The 25,535-nt window shown below is 45.0% G+C and overlaps 1 protein-coding gene across 1 annotated transcript in view; it reads right to left on the bottom strand.

Moving 5' to 3' along the window:
• SNX25 (sorting nexin 25) overlaps positions 1 to 24,689 on the bottom strand; it is a 172,213-nt gene extending 147,524 nt beyond the window's left edge. The window contains exon 1 of the mRNA XM_065405159.1: positions 24,228 to 24,689. Coding sequence (XP_065261231.1) covers positions 24,228 to 24,689 — 462 coding nt within the window. The remainder of the gene's footprint in view (positions 1 to 24,227) is intronic.
• Positions 24,690 to 25,535: the final 846 nt, after the last annotated feature.

Raw genomic sequence — 25,535 nt, 5'->3', positions numbered from 1 at the left:
AGAGTGTGATTCTAACAGCATGTCCAGAAGGAGCAGGCAGGATCTGCAATTCAAGCCTTGACTACATTGGAAGTGGGATTCAGCCACATTGCTGCCAAACTGACCTAACTCCAACAGATATGGAGTTGCATTGATTGCAAACCAGACTACTTATGTTGACTTAAGTGCACAGATCTGTTAATGGGAGAGAATTTGTACACAGATGCAAGACAGTCCCAAGTTATTCCAGTACAACTTTTAAATACAGAAAAGGGTTCAGTCCCTTGCTGAAGAGATAGCTCTTTAGAAATGTGCTACTGGTAAATGTAAAAGTTATTGAAGGAAGGGGGAAAATGTGCTAAAAGCTTTCCTCTGAATCTGGGGAGAAGTCTCCCTTCCAAACACAAATGAAGTATTAGAACTTCTATCTGCCAAAACTGTAACCTGATTTAAAAAAGAGTCCGACGGCTCAGTGCATTTTGGTGCAATTAATACACTATCTTTTTCTTATGATGCATGCAGTGTCTAGCACAACACACTTTTAATGGGTTCTTGATCCCCAATCAGAGCCTTTAAGTGCTACCATTATACAGTAACTCCTCGCTTAACATTGTAGTTATGGTCCTGAAAAATGCGACTTTAAGCGAAACGATGTTAAGCGAATCCAATTTCCCCATAAGAATTAATGTAAATAGGGGCGGTTAGGTTCCAGGAAAAAAATTTTCACCAGACTAAAAACTATACATTATATAGATATACACACAGTATACGTTTTAAACAAACAATTTAATACTGTTCACAGCTATGATGATTGTGAAGCTTGGTTGAGGTGGTGAAGTTAGAGGGTGGAAGATGGAGGAATATTTCCCAGGGATTGCCTTGCTGCTAAATGATGAACTAGCACTTGGCTGAGGCCTCAAGGGTTAACACATTGTTGTTAATGTAGCCGCTCATCAAGGCAGCACAAACTGAAGGGAGGGGAGACAGCATAGCAGACAGAGAGACACATACCTTGTGCGTGGGAGAGAGAGAGATGCACACTGCAGGAGCAGGGGGGGGAAGGGGACACCCTGACATTAGCCCCCCTGTGATGGGTGCCACCCATAAGGCATTATGGAAATATGCTATATATAACATAACTAGAATGTGTTTATGCTACTTATGCCATGTAACATATCTCTGTAAAGGTCATGATCTACTGAATCTATTAATCCTATTTGTATGCATGTATCATTTTTGTATTAGAAGTTATGAATATTGGCTGCATACTTGTTTGATTCTAAGTAGGCTGTAGTGAAGCAGTTGGTCAGTAAGTGCCCAATCAAGAAACACTTAAGCCAACAATGAACTTGGAGACACCAATCCACATCTGGACTTTCCCAGAAATGTGGCTTGTCTGGTAAGGAACTCAGTCATGCATGGACAGGTGACTTGCCCAGGTGACTCCAATACTCCATTTTGTAGCTGGACTTTGCATAGGAGAGAGGAGGGGGTCTCCACCCACAAGAGAAAGTCTATTTAAGCCCAGGGGAGACCCCCTCCATTTTGTCTTCAGTGGCTAAAGAGAGAGCCTCTCCACCCCCAAAAATACCGGAAAGAAACTGGAACAAAGGACAGTGACTGCAAGGGGTGTGAGTGATTGCTGGACCCAGACTAAAAGGAGATTAGTCTGTAAAAGGAAGCAGCCTGGAACTGGTAAGGATCTTATCTGTATTCAGTTTCTTACTGTATTCAACATAGACTGGCGTGTTTTATTTTATTTTGCTTGGTAATTCACTTTGTTCTGTCTGTTACTACTTGGAACCACTTAAATCCTACTTTCTGTATTTAATAAAATCACTTTTTACTTCTTAATTAACTCAGAGTATGTATTAATACCTGGGTGGGCAAAGAGCTGTGCATATCTCTCTATCAGTGTTATAGAGGGCGAACAATTTATGAGTTTACCCTGTATAAGCTTTATGCAGGGTAAAACGGATTTATTTGGGTTTAGACCCCATTGGGAGTTGGGCATCTGAGTGTTAAAGACAAGAACACTTCTGTTAGCTGCTTTCAGGTAAGCCTACAGCTGTTAGGGGACGTGATTCAGACCTGGGTCCGGGTTTGCAGCAGGCTAGCGAGTCTGCCTCAAACCAGGCAGGGCACTGAAGTCCTAAGCTGACAGGGCAAGGAGGCAGGGGCAAAGGTAGCCTTGGCACATCAGGTGGCAGCTCCCAAGGGGGTTCTGTGATCTAACCCATCACACATACCCCTGACCCCCCTGCACAGCAAGCAGGAGTCTCTGGGAGCAGCTCCAAGGCAGAGAGAGCAGGAGCAGCACATGGCAGTGGGGGGAGGGACAGCTGAACTGACGATCGATAGCCTGCTGGTCAGCTGTAGCACAGGGAACTTAGGGGAGTGGGGAGCTGATGGGGGGCTGCCGGCCCACCCTGGTTACAAGCCCCCACCAGCTAGCTGCAACAGGCTGCTCTTCCTGCAGTGGACAAAGCAGGTGGCTGCCAAACGACATTAGAAGGGAGCATTGCACAACTTTAAATGAGCATGTTCCCTAACTGATCAGCAACGTAACAATTAAACAACGTTAACCGGGACGACTTTAAGTGAGTAGTTACTGTAGTAATAATTATATAAATCATAGCACTATCAATGAATTAATCTTACACTATTTCATAGAGTTCTTTCATATGAATGTCTCCTTGCACTTAAAAGCTAGAATCATAACCAGGTAAGACGTTCCACAGATCTGGAACACCATATATAAGAAGAAGACTTCTCTTTCCCCTCAAGCAAAAAGGATAGTTTTGGACAGCTGAGGGTTTTCCAGACATTCTCCTGAGCCTGAAAAATACTAACAAAAATATTTTTAGGATTATGACTTGTCACTTTTGAGACAATTTGCTTCACACAGCAAATTCATAATGCCAGTCGTGGGATTACTTCAGGATTTCTGTGCCTTATTCATAGAAGGAAAATAAAATTATGCACAATCTCTCAATTTAAAAAGAAATGGGGAGAGAGTCCGCTGCATAAAATATTCCACTTACATTTCTAAAGAAATTTAACAGAGTGATACTTCAGAGGGTTCTGCAAACAAATGCCATTCAAGTCTTCCACTAGGATCATTCTCTGACACACATACTTGCTTATATTAAATATTTGCATTGAGTATCTTTTTCCCTGTTCTAGAGTAGTAAGGGATCTGATGAAGCATCTGCCACAAATTTCTACATTCAAAACTAGTTTTAATGCAATCCAGAACAAAGGAACTAAAAATATTAAACACTTATTTTTGCCTCATATCATAGGACTTTTTCCTTCTTTTCAACTCATTGCCTCTTTTACAAGCAGAGGAAAGGACATCAGCTCAATACTTTAAGAGTAGATCCCTTCCTGTAGCAGGAATTACTCCGTATCACAGGCACCATAATCCAATATACACAATTCTACAAGGTGAGCTCTCTGCACAATTTGATTCTTTCATATTTCAGTCTTAAAAGTCCTATGCTTAAACACAAAGAGCAGTGCCTCCTTATTGACTGAGGGTAAGACTTCTGTTTGACAGGGTTTATTAATTTCATTTGGGTGGCGGGGGGGGGGGGGGGGATTTTTAGCAATTTTTCAGTTTTATGTAGATATCCAAAAAAAGGGGGGGAGGTCTCATTGTATATACTTTACTGAGTAACATTTTATATACCAGTACTTCACTCATTACAGTAACGAGTAATCTCTTTGTAATGTTCCCTAGTACACTTTAATATAGTACTGTTTCAAACAGCACTATGTTAAAGCACTTTAGGGAATCTTCAGTGCGCACCAGCAGGGTCTTCACTGACCAACATGTTAGTGCGCTTTAGAAATCACACCTAGTAGTCTGCATTACTGCTCCACATAGACAAGCACTTAGATACAAGTAACTATTTCCAAAGTTTTTCCAGTGTTCATTGGATAAAACATCAATTTGATTTTTTTTTAAACTGTGGGTGTTTTATCTGTGTTTATTAGTTAAAACCTAGAAATCAAAAGCCCTTATTGTGGGGTATTGCAAACTCACAGTTTAATTCATAAAAATATATTTTACAGAATGTTATTGTTTACAATTTGCAAGTTTTATCTTCTAAACGGTAAGGAGTGCTCTGCTTAAATCAAACACGGCCAACAAGAACCGAAAGACAGCAATATCAGCAGCAAGAGGTCTGAACAAAAGGGGTGATCAGGAGGAGGAACTGGGTAAGAAATCACAAGTGAAAATGATAAAAAAAAATTTTTTTTGAATTATCTATTTGGTGGCACAATATACAACTATTAAAGGATGCAATGTAGATACATTGTATGGAAGCTGCACAGTATGTTGAATTTTCTGAGAAGTACTGCAGAGTGACACAGGAATCTGTGTAGAAGGTCATCGACAATGCAGCAGTGCCACAGTTTGAGAGCAAATGGCTCCAGACTGGCAGAGAGCAAACGGGAAAAGAGCTAAGCAAATTTTAGTCAGCCTGTGGTAAAATTCAAATCTCTAGGGAAAAAGATTCTAATTATATGTAAACATTCACATTTATTTGTATGAGCAACAGATGCTTTTTCACATGAACTCATCAGAGAATACACAGGGGAATTCAGTTTAACTGATAATTACTAACAATGAACGTCTATACTAAAGCAACTGCTGAGTTTGACACCACGTGTCATAGAGAGAGATCCCCACCTCCAAACCCCCATTCTCCCTCCAGCCTGTGTTGATAATCAACTGCGTTCAACATCCCCCTAGCAATGCCTCTTACACTCTTACTTTGCCTTACACTGAGAAGTTTTTTTAAATCCAACCATCAGTTCAGCTCCACTGGTGCTGGCAAAGGCGGGTGTGTTAGTGTAGACAGGCCCCTGGGTTGAATGACGTAATGGTAAAGATGCCAGTAGCTGGCCTATCATCAGGGTCCCATCATTGCTAACACAAGTAGACTTGCACCAGCTCTAAAGCAACAATAGGAGATTTTCAGAAAATCCTTAGTGTACAGACAGCTTGAGAGTTCTAGCAGAAGGAAGTGTCTTGCACACTTTGTTACAATGAGCGTTGAACAGTTGACTGCCCATGCCAGCAGGACAAATGGGTGTAATACTGGTTTGAGGTGAGGGAAACAGGAGATAAATGGGCATGTGAGTATCAAACACCACAGTTTCTGTAGTGTAGGTAGCACTTTAAAATTTCACCTACACTGGTTCCCATTGCTGCCAGTATGTCTGTGCCACACTTTCACTGGGGGGGGAGGGGGGAGAATGAAGTTCTGGTTATAAAGCTCAGACTAGAAAGGGCTTACTTTGTTTTCTTAGATGTTTTCACATCTAAAGGAAGTGTCACTCATCTAAATGCAGAAGTTGAAGTGGTTTAACTAAGATACAATTTTAAACTGATTTAGTTGAACTGGTGCAAACCCCTGCATGGACATTCTTTTAGATCAATTTAAGCCTGACGTTTGTTGGTTTAGCTTGTGTCACAAGCTAAACTGAAATAAGCCAGCTTTAAATTCATATAAAAGAGTGCCCATGCATGGGACTGATTACACTGTTTAACTATATCAGTTTAAAATGTACCTCTGGTTAAACCAGTGTACCTTCTGTATGTAGATGGCTCAATGCAGGTCTGACATAGGGAGACTGTGGGGACAAAGACAAAAAAAGGGGAATCTTTTGAAATAGTAGGTATAGTCCCTTAAATCTTAAAGAGTAAAACACTTCAAAGCAAAAACTTCTATGGGAAAAAGTCTACTTGATATTTTGCAGAGGCCCATACACAGCTGTATGTGGTACCTGAGCTCTTAGGGCCTATAAAGAGCTCTATTGATTTCCATGAAGTGCGTAAACAGAGTATAAGAGCTTCTGTGGAGCCCTCTACACTAAGGCCCACCACCTCTTCTCTCTGGGCAGGCCTCCTCTCCTCCCCAAACCACTGCTTCCTGTTTTCAGGTGAGCCTGGGTCTATCCCAGAAGAGAGATTAGATAGCCCCTCCCCACCTATGCAAGCAGAGGACTCCGTGTGAGGGTATGTCTACACTACTCGCCGGATCGGCGGGCAGCAATTGATCCAGCGGAGATCGATTTATCGCGTCTAGTCTAGTCTCCAGCTTGGTGAGAGGCGCAGGCAGAGTCGACGGGAGAGCGTCAGCCGTCGACTTACCGCAGTAAGTAGATCTAACTACGTCGACTTCAGCTACGTGAATAACATAGCTGAAGTTGCGTAACTTATATCGATCCCCCCCAGTGTAGACCAGGGCTGAGAGAGCCCCTCCACATATGATGGTGTGGAGGCAGCAAGGGCACAGTCCTCTGCTGGGGTAATGGTATAATCAGGGAGCCCTCCAGAACAGCAGGTTTCTGAGTTTACGTGCCATTACAGTTAATGAGGTCGGAAGGTTACACCCCTCCAAACTACTGTTTCAGGCTGTTTGCTGACTAGGCGCACATTACTGAATCAGTGACACTCAGGTCACAGAGGCTCTTTAAGTTTTTCTTCATAACCATGAGAGCTAGAAACAATTCTTAATACCAAAGCTGAGATTCTGACATCATGTGATGCCAGATGCCAGGGCCCTAGCCACATGCCTATAGTGCCTGTGCCTTAAGCCAGCCCTGAATATTTGAGCACAAAAGAAAAACATTTTGCAATGTTATGAGTAAGAGAAAACTATGGACTGTAACTGAAATGTTTTTTGCAAATATAACGTTTGCTATGAAGCAATGTAAAGACATAACCAACCAACATATGTTACTGGCTATCAATCCAGGAGATGTCAGGCTGTTTGTAAAATGGGCAAGCATCACTACGGTTTCTAAGGGTTAAAAGTAACACACTTATTTTTTCTTCAGAGGGTCTGCTTTGGACACAACTTCAGCTGTACAGCATGCTGCCACCCAAAGCAATACATTCTTACCTGCTCAGGTAAAAAAAAATCTTGCACGTCTTTACTATGGGCCTGATCCTGCTCTCATGGACTTCAAGCCTTATATGCTTAACTGGTAAACACTCAGCGAGACACCATACGTTTTTTAAATGGTTATGTCTACATGAAAATTTTTGACAGTCACAACACAACAGTGAATGCCTTAAAGTTCTGCTTATAATCAATCAGCAGCCATTAAGACAGATTTTACCAATCTCTGAACTCTCACTTACTTTGGGATACAAATGAGGAGGGAGAAAAAAGGAGAGGTGTGAGGCCACTAAAACTGGGAACACTGATTTAAAAAATATTTCTGTCTCTTAAGGTTTTCCTGCATGTGTTTGTTTACATGAGAAAAGGAAGCATGCACTGGCTGGAGTCTTTTGTATTATGTCTGTCATTTGTTACGAGGGTTGCCAGGTGTCAGGTTTTCAACCGGAACACCTGGTCGAAAGGGGACCCTGGTGGCTCTGGTCAACACTGCTGACTGGGCCGTTAAAAGTCCGGTTGGCGGTGCAGGAAGGTTCCATACCTGGCTCCACGCGGCTCCCCGGAAGCGGCAACATGTCCCTCAGCTCCTAGGCGGAGGGGCGGCCAGGGGGGCTACACACGCTGCCCCGCCCACGGGTGCCACCCTGAGCACCGGCTCTGCAGCTCCCATTGGCCAGGAAACGCAGCCAACAGGAGCTGCGGTGGCACACGGAGCCCCTTGGCCGCACCTAGGCCTAGGAGCTGAGGGAAATTTCACCACTTCTGGAGAGCAGCCTGAGGCAAGCGCCGCACCCCCTCCTGCACCTCAACCCCCTCCCCAGCCTTGAGCCCCCTCCTGCACCCCAAACCCCTCATCTGCAGCCTCACCCTAGACCCTGTACCCAGCCACAGCCCGCACCCCGTCCTGCATCCCAACCCCCGGCCCAGAATGCCCTTCCATACCCCAAATCCCTCATTACTGGCCCCAACCCAGATCCCGCACCCCCAGCCCAGAGCCTGTACCTCCTCCCAGCCTGGAGTCCCCTCCCACACTCCGAACCCCTTGGCCCCATCCCCAGCCCCCTCCTACACCTCACCCCCAGCCCAGAGCCCGCACACACACACCCCGCACCCCAACCCCCTGCCCCAGCCCGGAGCCCCCTCCCACACCCTGAATCCCTCATTTCTGGCCCCACCCCAGAGCCCACATCCCCAGCCCAGAGCCTGTACCCCCTCCAACACACCAACCCTCTGCCCCAGCCTGGTGAAAATGAGCAAGTGAATGAGGGTGGGGGAGAGCAAGTGACAGTGGGAAGTGGGATGGAGTGAGCAGGGGCAGGGCCTCAAAGAACAGGCAGGACAGGGGCTGGGCAAGGGTGTTCGGTTTTGTGCAATTATAAAGTTGGCAACCCTATTTGTTACTGATGGGAATCATGTAAGATACAGACAGCAAGAGCCTTGGAGGCTTGAAATGAAATCCAAGCTGGCACTGAGCCAGTCTTAGACTGTGTTTTACTATCTGCTCAGTCTTCCTAATGGAAAAATTACCAAACTAATGCCATTTATTGGTATGACACAAGTTGATTAATTTAAAACCTGTTTTAAAAATAACTCAAGTTTAAATATTAAATCGTAAAGAAATTAACTACAGAGATGGAGGTGTATGGAGGTCAAGGTGAACAAACTGCAGTATCAACATACTAATATGCAACTTATTGCATGATTAGTCAGAGGCAATTCTCAAAACATGTGACACTACAAATCAGACAACACATACAGTACAAGGCATAAACATCAGCCACCACATACTTATTCTGCCCTCAAGTTTTCTGCCCAGACACACAGGAAAATTAACATTTTTTTCTATTACACTCATGCAATAAAAATAAAACTAGTACAGAACTCAGAATACAATGTACATAATACAACTATACTTTGTGCAAAGCATTTTTCAATTTTAATCTATGGGCCAAAAGGCAAAAGACTGTAATACACAAAAACCAATATCAAATGACTCATACCTGTTTGCACTATCCAATATTGTAACTATTAACATTTTTCTTAGTTGTCACAGTCTCATGATAAACATGAACATTAGTACTGAACTGCGGTAATCAAGAGTTGCTGCTTCTAATAACGTTTTAGTAGATTTTCCATGAGTTCAGCTTTAACTGAGAAGGATATATAATTTTCCTACTAGAAATACCTTATGAACAGTACTGAAGCATTTTTTCAGTCACAAAAGACCCACACAAACCTCTAAGAAATTTAAGATATTTTAAAATCAATTTTAGATGTCAAAGAAATCAGTCACACTAAGGACTGGTCTACACACAGTTTTTGTATCACTTTAACTCTCAGTTTAGAAACCAACAGAATTAAAACAGTGTAACCCCCTAGCTTGGACATAGTTTGTGACACAGAGGCCATGTGACAAAGGGTCCCCTGTTCTTTGCAAACAACTCTAGCCTCAGACCCAATAAACCCATTACACCAAACAAACGTCTGGCAGGATATTCATAGGAGCAATATATAAAGGTATCTACAGAACACTTGTAACTTGTCAAGGTTCATAACCATTGCCAGATGTATGTACGTACAGGTAATATTTAAGAAAAAATGTAATTATAGGGAAAGTATGCTTTATGGGCTTGAACTAAAACTTAAGTCACCAGGGGATAATATGTCTCAGTGATGGCCCACTCAAGTAGGGGGGAAAAATCACCCCACCCTGGTTAGTCCAAGATGTAATCCACGGCTCAATTGTCTACCCTTGTGCCATCCCATGACTTTCAGTGGAAAATCTTCAGAGACAATTGCAAATAATTGAAACCACTTAGAAGTACAAAAGGATGCTATATGCATCCGAAGAAGTGGGTTGTAGCCCACGAAAGCTTATGCTCTAATAAATTTGTTAGTCTCTAAGGTGCCACAAGTACTCCTGTTATTTTTAAAAGGAACATTAAAACAGACAGGGAATTGCCCTGCATATGAATAAAGACAACAGACTGTTTCACTGTAACACCAAGTGAGGAAAGGCACTCTGTATCCATTCACCGGGGAGACAGCTCCCGCCCCTCAAGAATTCTCATGAAAAATTGGTTCCTGGTTCCTATAAAGCCAGCCAGCTAGCTCTGCAATAGACTGAACTTTGGAAGGAGGGGACCTATTTTATTAGACAGAAAAGGTAACTATTAATAAGGATAGACTCAGATTCGCATCATATGATTTTGTTTTGTGTTGTAACCATTTGTTTCCATCACTCTCTCTTGTTTCGCGTTGAAGTGCTAGTTTTTCTTAAACAAACCTACTTTTGTTTTATGTTTTGTTTTAAGTGCTGTGCAGTTTACTGGAATGGTGGTTTAAGGTAAAACTAGTAAACTGGGGTACACTGCCCCCTTGGGGGCAGAGGATCTGAGATTTCTGTAAATAGCCAGTATCAGGGGCTGCATATCACAGGGGAACAGTTCAAAGGGACTCAGGAACTGGGTGCACCTATTGTTAACCTGCAAGGCAAAGATAGGGCTGCCACAGCCCCAAGGAGAGGGCATGAAAGGCTGTTGGTGTTAGGGAGCTGACACGCAGCCAGACACAAGCAAGACTCCCTCACAATAGAGGCAGGAGGTAACAAGGTGAATCACAGGCCTGGGTGCTCCGAGGACAGCTATACCGGGGAAAAGGGTGCTTATATTGGTATATCTTATTTCCATAAATTTACAACATAACTGTGTCCATGCTAGGGGGCTGTACTGTTTTAATTGTATTGGTTTCTAAACTGATGGAGTTGAAGTGATATAAATAAATACATACATACATACAGATAACCAAGCCCTAGCTTCTACAGCTAGGAGTTTCCAACAATAACAACTTTACAGAAAGTTTAATTTAAGTTGTATCAAATTAGACAGACAGGACTATTCAGTTGGGGGGGGGGGAGCGGGAAATGTTTTGAATGTACTATCTTTCCCCATATCCTGTGATTATTTCTAATTTGTCTAAGTAATGTTAGCATTTCAATGTCTGTTTACAAAGCAATATTCCTTTTTCATCCATTAGTGGATCTATCACATGTTTAATATGAAAAAAAGCCTTCAGAATCAGAGCAAAGGTTTGTGCACAATTTCATAAGAATAATGATGAGTTAACAGAGGATTCCCTGCCTACAGAATAGCCCCATGCTCTCCTCCTTTATGAGAATATATGGAAATAAACAATCAGCCCTCAAACCCAAAGCTCCCAGCAAATTCAAAAGCAGGAGAATCTGAATAGGGTAAGGTTTGGGAAAAACCCAGGCCTCAGCTCCACAGATCATAGACCCCAGCTTAACCTACTACAGAGACAATCCCTCTGCATTTATCTCCAACCCTTTTGACCTCAAGCCTCCTTCTACAGCAAAGACACTGTGTTCTGATTCCTTTAATGGGGGGGACAGAAGAACATGGAGAAGGAATTCTGCTTTAATCAGCATTAATTTTGCTCCTTTTCCACTATGCTGGGTGAGCATTCTCTTTGGGGAAATACAGTACAGAGTGACTGCCCCTAGGATCCTCTGCTTCCATCATCACACCTTCTTTATCCACATGGCCCATGGACCATGCAGCTATTTTGTGAATAACACATAGCCAGCCAAGCCAGACCAGAGGAGGAGAAGGAGGGAGAAAGTGTGTAATTGTCTTTTCCCCTGGTAATTTCTTCTGTGGGTTTGCTCCCCTTTGCAAATCACAGGGTAACAAAAATCAAGTAATAATAAGAGGCCCAAAACAAGTTTCTCTCTAGAACCTTTATGACTGATCAAGTGTTTTAGAGAGAGCATTCTAAATTCCAAGGCATATCCTGAATGCAAAATCCAAATGGGGATTGTTTTTCACTGGGCTTCCAACAGAGTTTTGGTCCCAAGTTTGTGACTTCCCTGCCAAAGATCTGGATGGTGATAATCTGGCCATCCCAGCACTTGGCCTCCTAAATTACTGAAGCAATGTGGCTTTCACTTGTCAAGAGAGAAGCTGCTCTTTCCTTATGTTCTCCTTGTCAGTCATAAATTACTTATTTTAAAGTGAAGAGCACCCCCCAAAACCAACATGGTTTCTGAAGCCAAATATTAAATGACTAAATAATATTATCCAAATGAACTGGCAGGCAAGCTGTGAGACAGATATAAAGATGACAAAAGAGGATACATGAGATGGCAAAGCAAGACAACAAGGAAGTCTTTCAATGTGTCTAACACAAGAAAGCAGCATGCAAGTCTGAAGGCCACTATCACCAGGGAGTCATGGGAGCAAATAAATAAAATGGAGTTTCCAAAAGAATTTAATTTCCTTGCATCAGCCTTCACTGAGGAGGAAGTTACGATCCCAAGGTTACATTTTGCAACTCATCAAGGCATAATCCTGTCAGATTGAGTTCTAAGGAAAGTGCCATAAATCCACAAGGGCAAAGAGTATTCAACAGAGCTGTAAAAGAAAATAATAATTATTACATAGCAGAGCTATCAAAATCATAGCCCCAATTCTGCAAGTGACACTCCCATTGCAGGACTGGATCTATGTAATATAACCTTAGAAATCCAGAAATATTTCTGAAGATTGGCAGATGGTATGATGGCAGCTTTTTTTTATTTATTTAATGAATTATGCATTAATAAGATTCATTTCAGCATTAGGGAAGTTAGCTGACTGCATCATTAAAGGGAGATTAACAAAAGACTTAGATAAAGACAAACTAGCACATCTCCAGATGTCAAAATGCAGAGGAGAAACTGGTGAGCAATCTTGAACAAGGACAGTCCAGAATTCTTGGTTTCTGAAATCAGAAGTCCTATGATCAAAAAGCAGTGGTGACAGAACAGCAAACAGCATATTCTCAAGATGGACAGAAATGGATAGCAAGACACCTTAAGGATCAGTGATTTTCCTATATCTCTCTGAAGGATCGGGGGGAGGGAGGATAAATTAGGCTTCAGCAGGTAGATTTTGCAGAAAAAACTAATTTTTAGGATAAGTATGGATGTTTCTGAATAGCATATACGAACCTAACCAAAAGATACGTAGGATGCTGTTCCTGCCATTCCACATTGTGCCCAGCCCTCCCTCCTCCACCTAGTGATTGTGATCACATTTTAGAAAAGAGACCTACACGCAAAGGTGTACCTCTTCTGATAGCTGCTGTGGCTCCTGCCATTTACCATCCCAACCCCCCATTTGATTCTCCCCATCAGAAGAGGGAAGAATGCTCAGCTTTCTACGCCATATCAAATGATTGGTCTAGGCTGCCAGCTATCCTGTCTGATCCACAAGGGACTATTTTCCAGTAATCTCACTACTGATTTTTCTACAATTTAAGTAATAAAACTCATCTTCCCGGACCCCAGCAGCTCCAAAGACTGGGCGGTACTAGGTAGTCTGGGGAGGAAGAAATGCAATTCTTCTCTTCTTGCACTAGGGACGCATGTACATAGCATTATCCATTATACATACATTCTATATGGATTGAAAGAAAAGCTGACCACCTCAGAATGTGAAACAGAGCCATGTAAATCTCAGTCAGAATAACTGTATAAAAATAGTTTTGAAGAAGGAATCCTGCTAAGTATATGTGAAAGATATTTTCCTAAGATAAGTTCAAAACAAAAAAAGTGACTGACTAGATCAGGTTTAAATTTTCAAGAGACGCTCAATGCTGGGCATGTGTGTACACGAGAATATTTTTATGTGAATTTAAAACAGTAAAACAACTAATCTCCAGAATCTGGGGGTGATGTTATGACCAATACATATTTTTGCTGGAAAACATGTTTATCCTCCTTTCTGTTAGTTCAAGTTAGATTAAATAAACCACTCTCTATAAAGTATCATTCATATCAACTAAATGTACAGTCATTGACTCTAATAAGGGTATGTCTACACTACGACATTAGATCGAATTAATAGAAGCCGGTTTTATAGAAATCAGTTGTATACAGCCGATTGTGTGTATCCCCACATAAAATGCTCTAAGTGCATTACGTCGGCGGACCGCGTCCACAGTACCGAGGCTAGCATCGACTTCCGGCGCATTGCACTATGGGTAGCTATCCCACAGTTCCCGCAGTCTCCGGCGCCCATTGGAATTATGGGTTGAGATCCCAATGCCCGAATGATGCAAAACTGTGCCGCGGGGGGTTCTGGGTACATGTCGTCAGGGCCCCTCCCCCTCCGTCACAGCAACGGCAGACAATAGATTCGCGCCTTTTTACCTGGGTAACCTGTGCAGACAACATACCACGGCAAGCATGGAGCCCGCTCAGCTCAGCTCACCGTCACCATATGTCATCCGGGTGCCGGCAGACGTGGGACTGCATTGCTACACAGCAGCAGCAGCTAACTGCCTTTTGGCAGTAGACGGTGCAGCATGACTGGTAGCCTTCATCGGCGATCTGGGTGCTGGTAGCTGTGGGGCTGGCAGCCGTAGGGCTGCATTGCACCAGCCCCTTACCTTTTGCCTTTTGGCAGTAGATGGTTTATTACGACTGGTAACCGTCCTCGTCGTACAGCAGTGGCTGTCAATCATGGGCACCTGGGCAGACATGCTCTGTCCTATCGAACTGTCTTGACAATGATGGCTATCAGTCATAGTATGCTATTTTCTGCCAAGCGCCCAGTATTTTCTGCTAAGCACCCAGAAGAGGCCGAGGGCGATCTGGGTGCTGGCAGACATGGGGCTGGCAGACGTGGGGCTACATTGCTACACAGCAGCAACCCCTTGCCTTTTGGCAGTAGATAGTATATTATGACCGGTATCCGTCATCATCATACTGCAGTGGGTATCAGATCGTGCAATAGGCCTGAAGGCTAACTGCCAAGTGCCCAGTATTTGCTGCCAAGCACCCAGAAAATGCCGAGGGCTATCAGTCATGCTGCACCGTCGTCTTAAGATGTAAAAAATAGATTTGTTCTGTATTCATTTCCTTCCCCCCTCCCTCCGTCAAATCAACGGCCTGCTAAACCCAGGCTTAGGAGTTCAATCTCGGGGGGGGGGGGCATTCTGTGTGACAGTTGTTTCTTGATTTTAATTCCCTGTACCTGTACGCCATGTCGTCACTCGCCCCTCCCTCCCTCCCTCCCTCCCTCCCTCCCCTGGTCCTTCAGATACTAGTTTTGCGCCTTTTTTCAGACCAGACGCCATAGCTAGCACTGGGATCATGGAGCCCGCTCAGATCACCGCGGCAATTATGAGCACTATGAACACCACGCGCATTGTCCTGGAGTATATGCAGAGCCAGGACATGCCAAAGCAAAACCAGGACCAGCCGAGGAGGAGGCGATTGCAGCGCGGCGACGAGAGTGATGAGGAAATGGACATGGACCTAGACCAAGTCACAGGCCCCAGCAATGTGGAAATCATGGTGTTCCTGGGGCAGGTTGATGCCGTGGAACGCCGATTCTGGGCCCGGGAAACAAGCACAGACTGGTGGTACCGCATCGTGCTGCAGGTGTGGGACGATTCCCAGTGGCTGCAAAACTTTCGCATGCGTAAGGGCACTTTCATGGAACTTTGTGATTTGCTTTCCCCTGCCCTGAAGCGCCAGAATACCAGGATGAGAGCAGCCCTCACAGTTGAGAAGCGAGTGGCGATAGCCCTGTGGAAGCTTGCAACGCCAGACAGCTACCGGTCAGTCGGGAATCAATTTGGAGTGGGCAAATCTACTGTGGGGGCTGCTGTGATCCAAGTTGCCAGGACAATGAGAGACCTGGTGATATCAAGGGTAGTGACTCTGGGAAACGTGCAGGCCATAGTGGATGGCTTTGCTGCAATGGGATTTCCAAACTGTGGTGGGGCGATAGATGGAACCCATATCCCTATCTTGGCACCGGAGCACCAAGCCACCGAGTACATAAACCGCAAGGGGTACTTTTCAATGCTGCTGCAAGCCCTGGTGGATCACAAGGGACGTTTCACCGACATTAACGTGGGCTGGCCGGGAAGGGTACATGATGCTCGCGTCTTCAGGCACTCTGTTCTGTTTCGAAAGCTGGAGGAAGGGACTTTCTTCCCGGACCAGAAAATAACCGTTGGGGATGTTGAAATGCCTATCGTGATCCTTGGGGACCCAGCCTACCCCTTAATGCCATGGCTCATGAAGCCGTACACAGGCAGCCTGGACAGGAGTCAGGACCTGTTCAACTACAGGCTGAGCAAGTGCCGAATGGTGGTGGAATGTGCATTTGGGCGTTTAAAAGCGCGCTGGCGCAGCTTACTGACTCGCTCAGACCGTAGCGAAAAGAATATCCCCATTGTTATTGCTGCTTGCTGTGCGCTCCACAATATCTGTGAGAGTAAGGGGGAGACATTTATGGCGGGGTGGGAGGTAGAGGCAAATCGCCTGGCCGCTGATTACGCGCAGCCAGACACCAGGGCGGTTAGAGGAGCACAGCAGGGCGCGGTGCGCATCAGAGAAGCTTTGAAAACTAGTTTTGTGACTGGCCAGGCTACGGTGTGAAACTTCTGTTTGTTTCTCCTTGATGAAATCTCCGCCCCCCCACCCACCCCGTTAACTCTACTTCCCTGTAAACCAACCACCCCACCCTCCCCTACCCTCCCCCCTTCAAGCACCACTTGCAGAGGCAATAAAGTCATTGTTACTTCACATTCATGCATTCTTTATTAATTCATCACACAACTAGGGGGATAATTGCAAAGGTAGCCCGGGATGGGTGGGGGAGGAGGGAAGGAAAAGGACACACTGCAGTTTAAAACTTTAAAACTTTAACACTTATTGCTCGGGAAATCATCTAGGGTGGAGTGACTGGGTGGCTGGAGGCCCCCCCACCGTGTTCTTGGGCGTCTGGGTGAGGAGGCAATGGGACTTGGGGAGGAGGGCTGTTGGTTACACAGGGGCTGTAGCGGCAGTCTGTGCTCCTGCTGCCTTTCCTGCAGCTCAACCATACGCTGGAGCATATCAGTTTGATGCTCCAGCAGCCAGAGCATCGACTCTTGCCTTCTGTGTGCAAGCTGACGCCACCTCTCATCTTCAGCTCGCGATTCAGCACGCCACCTCTCCTCTTCAGCCCGCGATTCAGCACGCCACCTCTCCTCTCGCTCATATTGGGCTTTTCTATAATCAGTCATTGACTGCCTCCACGCATTCTGCTGTGCTCTGTCAGCGTGGGAGGCAGTCTGTAGTTCTGTAAACATTTCATCACGCGTCCTTCGCTTCCGAATATTCACTAGCCTCTGTGAAGGAGAAAGATTTGCAGCTGGTGGAGGAGAAGGGAGAGGTGGTTAAAAAAGATACATTTTAGAGAACAATGGGTACACTCTTTCACGTTAAATTTTTCTGTTCACATCACACAGCACATGTGCTTTCGTTACAAGGTCGCATTTTTCCTCTTATATTGAGGGCCTGCCGGTTTGGTGTGAGAGATCACTCACGCAGTGCCAGGCCACAGATTTCAGCTTGCAGGCAGCCATGGTAAGACACAGTCTTTTGGCTTTTTTAACCTTGTTAACATGTGGGGATGGTTTAAAACAGTACTGCTCTCATTAACCATACCAAGCACCCGTTGGGTTGGCCATTTAAAATGGGTTTGCAATGTAAAAGGAGGGGCTGCGGTTTCAGGGTTAACGTGGAGCACAAACCCAACTAATTCCCCTCCCCCACACACCCAATTCTCTGGGATGATCACTTCACCCCTCCCCCCCACCGCGTGGCTAACAGCGGGGAATATTTCTGTTCAGCAGAGCAGGAAGGGGCACCTCTGAATGTCCCCTTAATAAAATTGCCCCATTTCAACCAGGTGACCGTGAATGATATCACTCTCCTGAGGATAACAAAGAGCGATAAGGAATGGATGTTGTCTGCATGCCAGCAAACACCGGGACCATACGCTGCCATGCTTTGTTATGCAATGATTCCAGACCACGTGCTACTGGCCTGGCGTGGTAAAGTGTCTTACCATGGTGGACGGGATAAGGCAGCCCTCCCCAGAAACCTTTTGCAAAGGCTTTGGGAGTACACGAAGGAGAGCTTTCTGGAGATGTCCCTGGAGGATTTCCGCTCCATCCCCATACACATTAACAGACTTTTCCAGTAGCTGTACTGGCCGCGATTGCCAGGGCAAATTAATCATTAATCATTAAACACGCTTGCTTTTAAACCATGTGTAATATTTACAAAGGTACACTCACCAGAGGTCCCCTGTGTGCCCACAGGGTCTTGGGTGAGTTCGGGGGTTACTGGTTCCAGGTCCAGGGTGATAAACATATCCTGGCTGTTGGGGAAACCGGTTTCTCCGCTTCCTTGCTGCTGTGAGCTATTTACATTATCTTCATCCTCATCTTCCTCGTACCCCGAACCCGCTTCCCTGTGTGTTTCTCCAGTGAGGGACTCATAGCACACGGTTGGGGTAGTGGTGGCTGCACCCCCTAGAATGGCATGCAGCTCCGCGTAGAAGCGGCATGTTTGCGGCTCAGCCCCGGACCTTCCGTTTGCTTCTCTGGCTTTGTGGTAGGCTTGCCTTAGCTCCTTAATTTTCACGCGGCACTGCTGTGCGTCCCTGTTATGGCCTCTGTCCTTCATGGCCTTGGAGACCTTTTCTAATATTTTGCCATTTCGTTTACTGCTTCGGAGTTCAGCCAGCACTGATTCATCTCTCCATATGGCGAGCAGATCCCGTACCTCCCGTTCTGTCCATGCTGGAGCTCTTTTGCGATCCTGGGACTCCATCACGGTTACCTGTGCTGATGAGCTCTGCGTGGTCACCTCTGCTCTCCACGCTCAGCAAACAGGAAATGAAATTCAAACGTTCGCGGGGCTTTTCCTGTCTACCTGGCCAGTGCATCTGAGTTGAGAGTGCTGTCCAGAGCGGTCACAATGAAGCACTGTGGGATAGCTCCCGGAGGCCAATAACGTCGAATTCCGTCCACACTAACCCAATTCCGACCCCCTAAGGCCAATTTTATCGCTAATCCCCTCGTCGGAGGTGGAGTAAAGAAACCGGTTTAAAGGGCCCTTTAAGTCGAAAGAAAGGGCTTCGTCATGTGAATGTGTCCAGGCTAAATTCGATTTAACGCGGCTAAAGTCAACCTAAACTCGTAGTGTAGACCAGGCTTAAGTATCTCATCCATCTTAGTTTTGGTATTTCTCAAAGTGAGTGTGGCAACTCAACCCACTAATTAAGAGTCATTAAAGTGACTCGGTGTCAAAACACAATTTAGAAATGAAAAAGAGCACTACTGTGGCATCCCAGTTCCTGGGGAATAGTTCACAGAGCTACATTAAGAGAAACCTGTAAACACACAAGTTTATTTTTTTCCCCCCTTTCAGTTATCCATTCAAGGGACTTTTTTAAAATCAAAATGATCTCTTACACTGTTAACACAAATCAGTACATCTGATTAACCCAAGGCATTGCAGAGTACAGGGCATGTTTGTGTTTGGTAAGTAAATATCCCCAGGGAATTTTAAGAGTTTTGATTAGAAGAAAGCGACAAAGAGTCCTGTGGCACTTTATAGACTAACAGTCGTATTGGAGCATAAGCTTTCATGGGTGAATACCCATGACAAAGTGGGTATTCACCCACGAAAGCTTATGCTCCAATACGTCTGTTAGTCTATAAGGTGCCACAGGACTCTTTGTCGCTTTTTACGGATCCAGACTAACATGGCTACCCCTCTGATACTTGATTAGAAGAGAGTACAATTAGGACATTATATTTCTTTGTTGTCCCTTGGCATCTTGTCTAGCACCAATTCCTGCTAAGTGTTGGGAATATTTCCTATTTATGTTAAAGGACTGAAAGCCAAATACAGCCTAGAACCATACATGTTATGATCTGTGAGAAAGGACAGTATGTCTATAAATATTAGCTCCTATAACTAAATGTTTACTATTGCTTTTATTTATTTATTGTACTACTGCCATGAATGGTCTGCATGTTTTTTTCATCCATTATGGAAGTTAATGAAAATAGAAAGAGTACAGGAGAAGAAAAAAAACAACAACTATCTTCACAGAACTAAACTTGATATGGAATCAGGGGTGTTGTCTACAGAGAGCTGGTCACTCAATACATCACATACAAAAATATCATTTTGATACAGTGCCCTGTTGTGCAGACACAGATCTTCAAACTACTGGAAAATAAGTCTTCAGATTTTGGTGAAGGAGCAAAAGCAAAAAAACAAAATTAACCAAAGGCACAAAGTAAATTGTCTGATTTACATTAAATTTTGCGTCTGTTTGTAGATTCTAATATTAACTAAATGACACACTTTCTTTGAAGTCTTTAAATGTAATATGTTATTTTTCCATGTAATTCTCAATAGATTTCTAATGCATTCACTGAACAATCTAAGCTTTAAAACACAAACACACACCAAAAAAATCCCACCTTTCACCTCCCATAGTGGTTAAGCAAAGTACATTTAGCATTGTGGGACGATAGCTTCTCTGGGAGACAGTTCAAACCAAACAAGGGTAGGAAAGCACAAATTTTGCTTATTCAGGGCCTGATCCTTCAGCACTTACTCATGTAAGTTATTTTACTCACATTAATAGACCTGTTGAAAACAATGGGGCTACTCACGCATCATAAGTATTGGCAGAACCAAGGCTTTTGGCAAAACTATTTTTTAATGGAGAGTTTAACCCAAGTTTAGGATAAGGGCCTGACCTAACTCCCTTTGAAGTCAATTAAACATTCCTACCAACTTGCTGAGAGCTCAATCCAACTCCCATTAGAATAAATATGTATTACTGAATACTTAGTGTTTCCTCATTTGCTGAGCCTAAAGTGGAAGTCACCCTGCAAGAATGAACAATTAACATGCTTGCTTTGAGCTCATATCAAAACACCCACTCCAAATAGATTATTTTTCCAATGAAGGCCTTCTGCCCCCATCCATAATCCTCTTTAGAAAACTGTTTTGCATTAGACACAGCCAGATTATTCTTAACTGTGCTTGAGGAAAAGAAAGGTGTGTCAAAGTCTGAGAAACTTCAGCTTCACTGATACCTAATGCCCCATTACTAGCTCTTGAAAGGATAGAAAAATGATATCAGAAGGATCCATGACAGATGGGAAAGCAACAGTTGAGCAAGACCAGAAGATTTGTAAATATTTTAGAAAGCACAATAGGCAGAGGTGAGCTAATTTTACAAATTATTACAGAAAGAAAGATGAATGAGAGATTTGGCAACAAAATCTACTGGGTGGCCTATATTTTTATGTAGTACCTATCAAGTTGCTAATACTGCCCCCACCACTATAGTATCCAAGCACTGATCAGAATGATTCCTGTATCCATAAAAAAAATCCTCTTTGGAGAAAACGTATCTGCAAGACGAAGAGCCTTGGGGTTAAAGCAATTTTGTGTCAGAAAAAGCAAGACAGAGCTGCAACTGTAGGACCTAGGAAGTCAGATGCCTGGGACGGGGGCTTCCAAATGGAAAGGAGGAAATCCCCTCACTCCAATATTTTTGGCATCCCCTCACTCCTTTTTTGGCATTTCCTTCCCACTCCTTGAGTCAGATTATGTTGTAGTGGGAAAGGATCTTGACTGGACTACATCTGGCACATTGTAATTGACTGAATCTTGGCAAGCATCAGACCCTGGGAAAAAGGGCTATCCCTGGACCAAGGTAACTGTGCCACAGCTACTGAACTGTGAGGTTTTTGTTTTTTAAAATGATTTAAAATATTTTCAGAAATAATTAAAAATACCACAGGATAAAACCCATAGGGAGCCAGTACAAAACAAGTGTGATGAGACAACAGCACCACACATGAAACCAGTGGACAGGAATGAGAGGAGAAATTTGGCTCTCTGTTAGCTGAGGGGTGAAAACATTATCTACCAGGAAAAGAATGTGTATATAGCATATAAAGTGAAACAAGTGTATTTGTCTCTAGATATTTCAGCTCTTGTTCTTGCCCACTGGATTAAGGTATTGTGTTGTTCAGAGTGAAAACATTAGCATTGATTCTTGATTTAAATTTCAATCTTCTCTAATTAAGCGGTTTCCAATGTATGTGTATTTCAATGCCCTCTCAACTTGTTTCTTCCTATTGTGGCAATGAGAGATTTAAAACCTAGGTAACCTGGAGAGGTTTTGCACCACAGATACAGGGTGTGCTCAAAAAACAAAAAAAGGAGCAGGGGCCCAGATAGTCACACATGGGGAAAATGAGCACAGCTGCATTTACTTCATGCTGATTTATACCACCTGAAAATATGGACCATGGAGTTTGAAGCCTGTTAGTGATGACTTGGCACATCTTTTTCTCTCAGCATCAGATGGGTTTTCACAATTTTATACTAACTATCTTTAATATCCAAGAATATTTATACACTTAATAGTGTTAATAAACACTAGGTGTCCCTCCCATTCCCCCCCCCCCCAACAAAAAAAACCCTGGCTGAACTGTCACAGTCCATTAGCCAGAATATTTAACAGGACACCCCTCTCGATATAGGTTAGGTGACTGCTGCCTACTCATATGGCCTATAGGTGTCTCCTCAATGGTTTTGCAACCCACACGCTATCCCCTGCACACATATGGCACAGTTACACTATTTGCTTCCTAAAAAACCCTGAACAAGGTGAAGGCACCTCAGTGTAAAACACAGCATAGCCATTTTTGAATCAGATACAATATCACTTTTACCCACTGCTGGGGATGGACCCTGAACATGCCTTCATGCCAGTTTTGCCTACTAGTGTCACCAGCATCTGGCTGAATAATCCTTTTCTACTGGCAATAATACACTGTCCTTTTCTATGGTACAAAAATGCACAGGAGCCCTCAGGAGTAGGCCTGGTAATTTATTTCTGGTCACAAACTAGCTCCTTCCTACTATTCCCTCTTTAACGACTAATAGGTCGAAGAAACAAGTCCTCTCCCAAAAGTTTTGTTAGCTTGTTTGATGGGAAAGGTGGAAGAATGGCAAACTATACTATTGAGTGAATTATAACAGGCTTTCTGCTCTCTCCCTTTCAAAGAACCATGCTGTCAAAAGCTGAATCAGACATCATCCAGGAAATTCAGAAATGACAACGCTTTCATGCCGCTGTTAACACCAAAGTTAAAGCATTAAACATGACTAACTGGATCCTATTAACTCTTAGGTTTTATACCAAAATGTGGCTAATAACGCTTACCTTTCATTGTAAAGCACTTTGAGATCTATTAATGAAATGCACTATATCAAAGTACATTATTTATTATTGTGGTATTTCACTTACCTACACTATATTTTCATGGAAATATGTAGTTCATAAGCATGTGTCTCCTATCAGCTATACTGAGCTTACCTGGCATATCAGATGCTACACATCCTTTATATCTGTATGCAGTATTGGAGTGAAAACAATTCCTCGTGTCAAGCAATAGTTTTCTCAGTCCTGTGATTTTTTTATTTGGGGCAGGAAATGCTTAAAATAAGTTGCTTTGACTAACATTTCTCACTAAGTCTGCAAGTCTATGGATGTGTTAACACAGGGTTTGCCTCTACACTACTGGCCTTCGGAGTTCAGCAGGGAAAACTGTTATATTTGGGGGTCTTAACCTGGGAGGGTAAACAGAATATAAAGCTGCATGTCTTTCCCAAGTTCATCTTGCAGGTGTGTAAGAGTTCAAGGAGATATTATGATAAAGTTTACTCAAGGACAGTTCTTTGGCACTCCCTACAGCTGCATTTGCATTGAAGCACATGAATATCTTGTATCTTATCCCCGCCTCCCAAACTAATATTTTTTTAAACTAAAGGAATGGCAAGAAGACTACTGACATGTGGGCCAGTGTTTTTAATACACTGCCACAAATTTGTTCCTGGATGCCGGATGGCTACCTAAGGGCACTCTCTATTTAAATATACCCTTTAGCAACCTGCATAACTTGTGCCAGTTAAGCAGAGCTGAACTGACCTGAATAAACATCGTTTTCAACTGTTGCAGGAAAACGGGTCATCATACAACGTTTACCGGGGACAAGTTTGTATGATCAGGAGCAAGCCCCTGACTGAGCTGTAGCCAACAATACTTAATTGCAGCAGCGCTGTCAACGCAGAGCATTTGCAACGTAACATCTGTCAGAGACCAAGCGTAAGATTAACACCCGTCAAACTCCCCCGTGTGGTTTCGGGCGCACACAATTCCCCCCGGGGGTCTGTCTGCGCTGGGAAGGGGGGCAGGAATCTCAGCCCCTCCCTGCTGCGGTTTGAGGGGATTTAATCCAAAACAGGAGTGAGCAAGAAATCGCAGTTCAAAATGTGCCCGGGGCCTCTGTGCTGCCGGGCCCAAGGCATGTGGATCGGCAGGAGGGAGGGTCTGTCCAGCAGCGAGAAGAGGCTGGGGTGTCACTTACCGTGGCTCCCCGCAGGAGCGGAGCGTCCCCCCTCGACTCGCGGCTCCAGGCGGCGGGGAAGTCCGGCGGGGGCCGGAGGCGGCCGCGGGTCGGGCAGCTCAAGGCGAGCAAGGTGCCAAGCAGGAAGGCGGCCGCCGCGCAGCCCAGGTAGAGGGCCAGCCGCAACAGCAGCAGGGCCAGGCACGGTTGCCCCCCGTCCCCCGCCTCCGCCCGCCCCAGGTGGAACACGGACACCGCCAACAGCCCCAGCCCGGCCGCCAGCATCAGGCGGGACGAGCCGGGATCCTCCTCCTCTTCCTCGTCGTCCGCCTCCTCCTCCCCGCCGGCGACGGCGGCTGCCGCTGGGGCGCTGCTGCGGCAGGACTGGCCGCCGGGGCTGTGCGCTCCCGGGGCGCCAGAGACTGCGGCGCCCGCCGACTCGGGCTGCCCGCTGCTGCTAGTGCTGTCGGCATCGGGGAACATACTGCTCCTGGCGCCGCTGGGAACAAGCGCATCTCCCGCCCCAGCGGCCCCCTCGGAAGGTCGCCTCTCCCCGAGCCCCGCGGCTGCTGGCACCGCACCGGCAGGAGAGGGAGCCGGGGCTCATGCCCGGCAGCACAGGAGGGGAGCGGGGCCGGCCACTTCCTCACCAACCCTCCCCGCCGACTCCGGCGGCAGCAGCTGCTGCTCCGCTTCTCCTCCCCGCTGGTGGCCCAGCGCTCGGTGGGAGCAGGGGGAGGCCGCGCCGTGCCCGCGCGTGTCCAGCAGGGGGAGGAGAAGGAGGCGCCTGAGTGACAGCTGCAGGGGCCATGTGCTCTCCGCCGGGCAAGGAGGGGCAGCCACACTCCGAGCGGGTCTGTCTTCAACCCTTCGCTTCGACACGCAGCAAGGCCTCGCTGACGGCCCACCCAGACCGAAAGCCTCGCCCTCTGGGGAGTGCTTATAAGGCATCGCCCTGTGGTGAGGATGGATTTTACTGTGTGTTTCAGTAGGGCGTTTATGTAACACTCTGTTTGTAATGGAAATCTTTTTCAGACAAGTAAATACATGAATAAAATCGAACCAAAAAGAAAAATATTTCTCCCACCAGCCATAATTGTTTTCTATTTTGATCTCTTTTGATCTCATTTACACTAGTATAAATCCACTGAAATCAGTAGGGTTACTCCAGATTTACATTTGTACAACTACAGCCATCATTTGGCACTTAATGCCCTAATCTGCAAATGGATCTGTCAGCAGGGATGACACAGAGCCCCACCAACGACACAGGAGTCCAGCCTGGACCATCTCATTGCAGAATTGGAGTCTTAGTCTGTAAACTCAGTG

Source organism: Emys orbicularis, chromosome 5, assembly GCF_028017835.1.
Source record: "Emys orbicularis isolate rEmyOrb1 chromosome 5, rEmyOrb1.hap1, whole genome shotgun sequence".
Classification (NCBI taxonomy): Eukaryota; Metazoa; Chordata; order Testudines; family Emydidae; genus Emys; species Emys orbicularis.
Note: the sequence above shows the minus strand (reverse complement) of the source record. Positions and strands in the feature narration are given on the sequence as shown.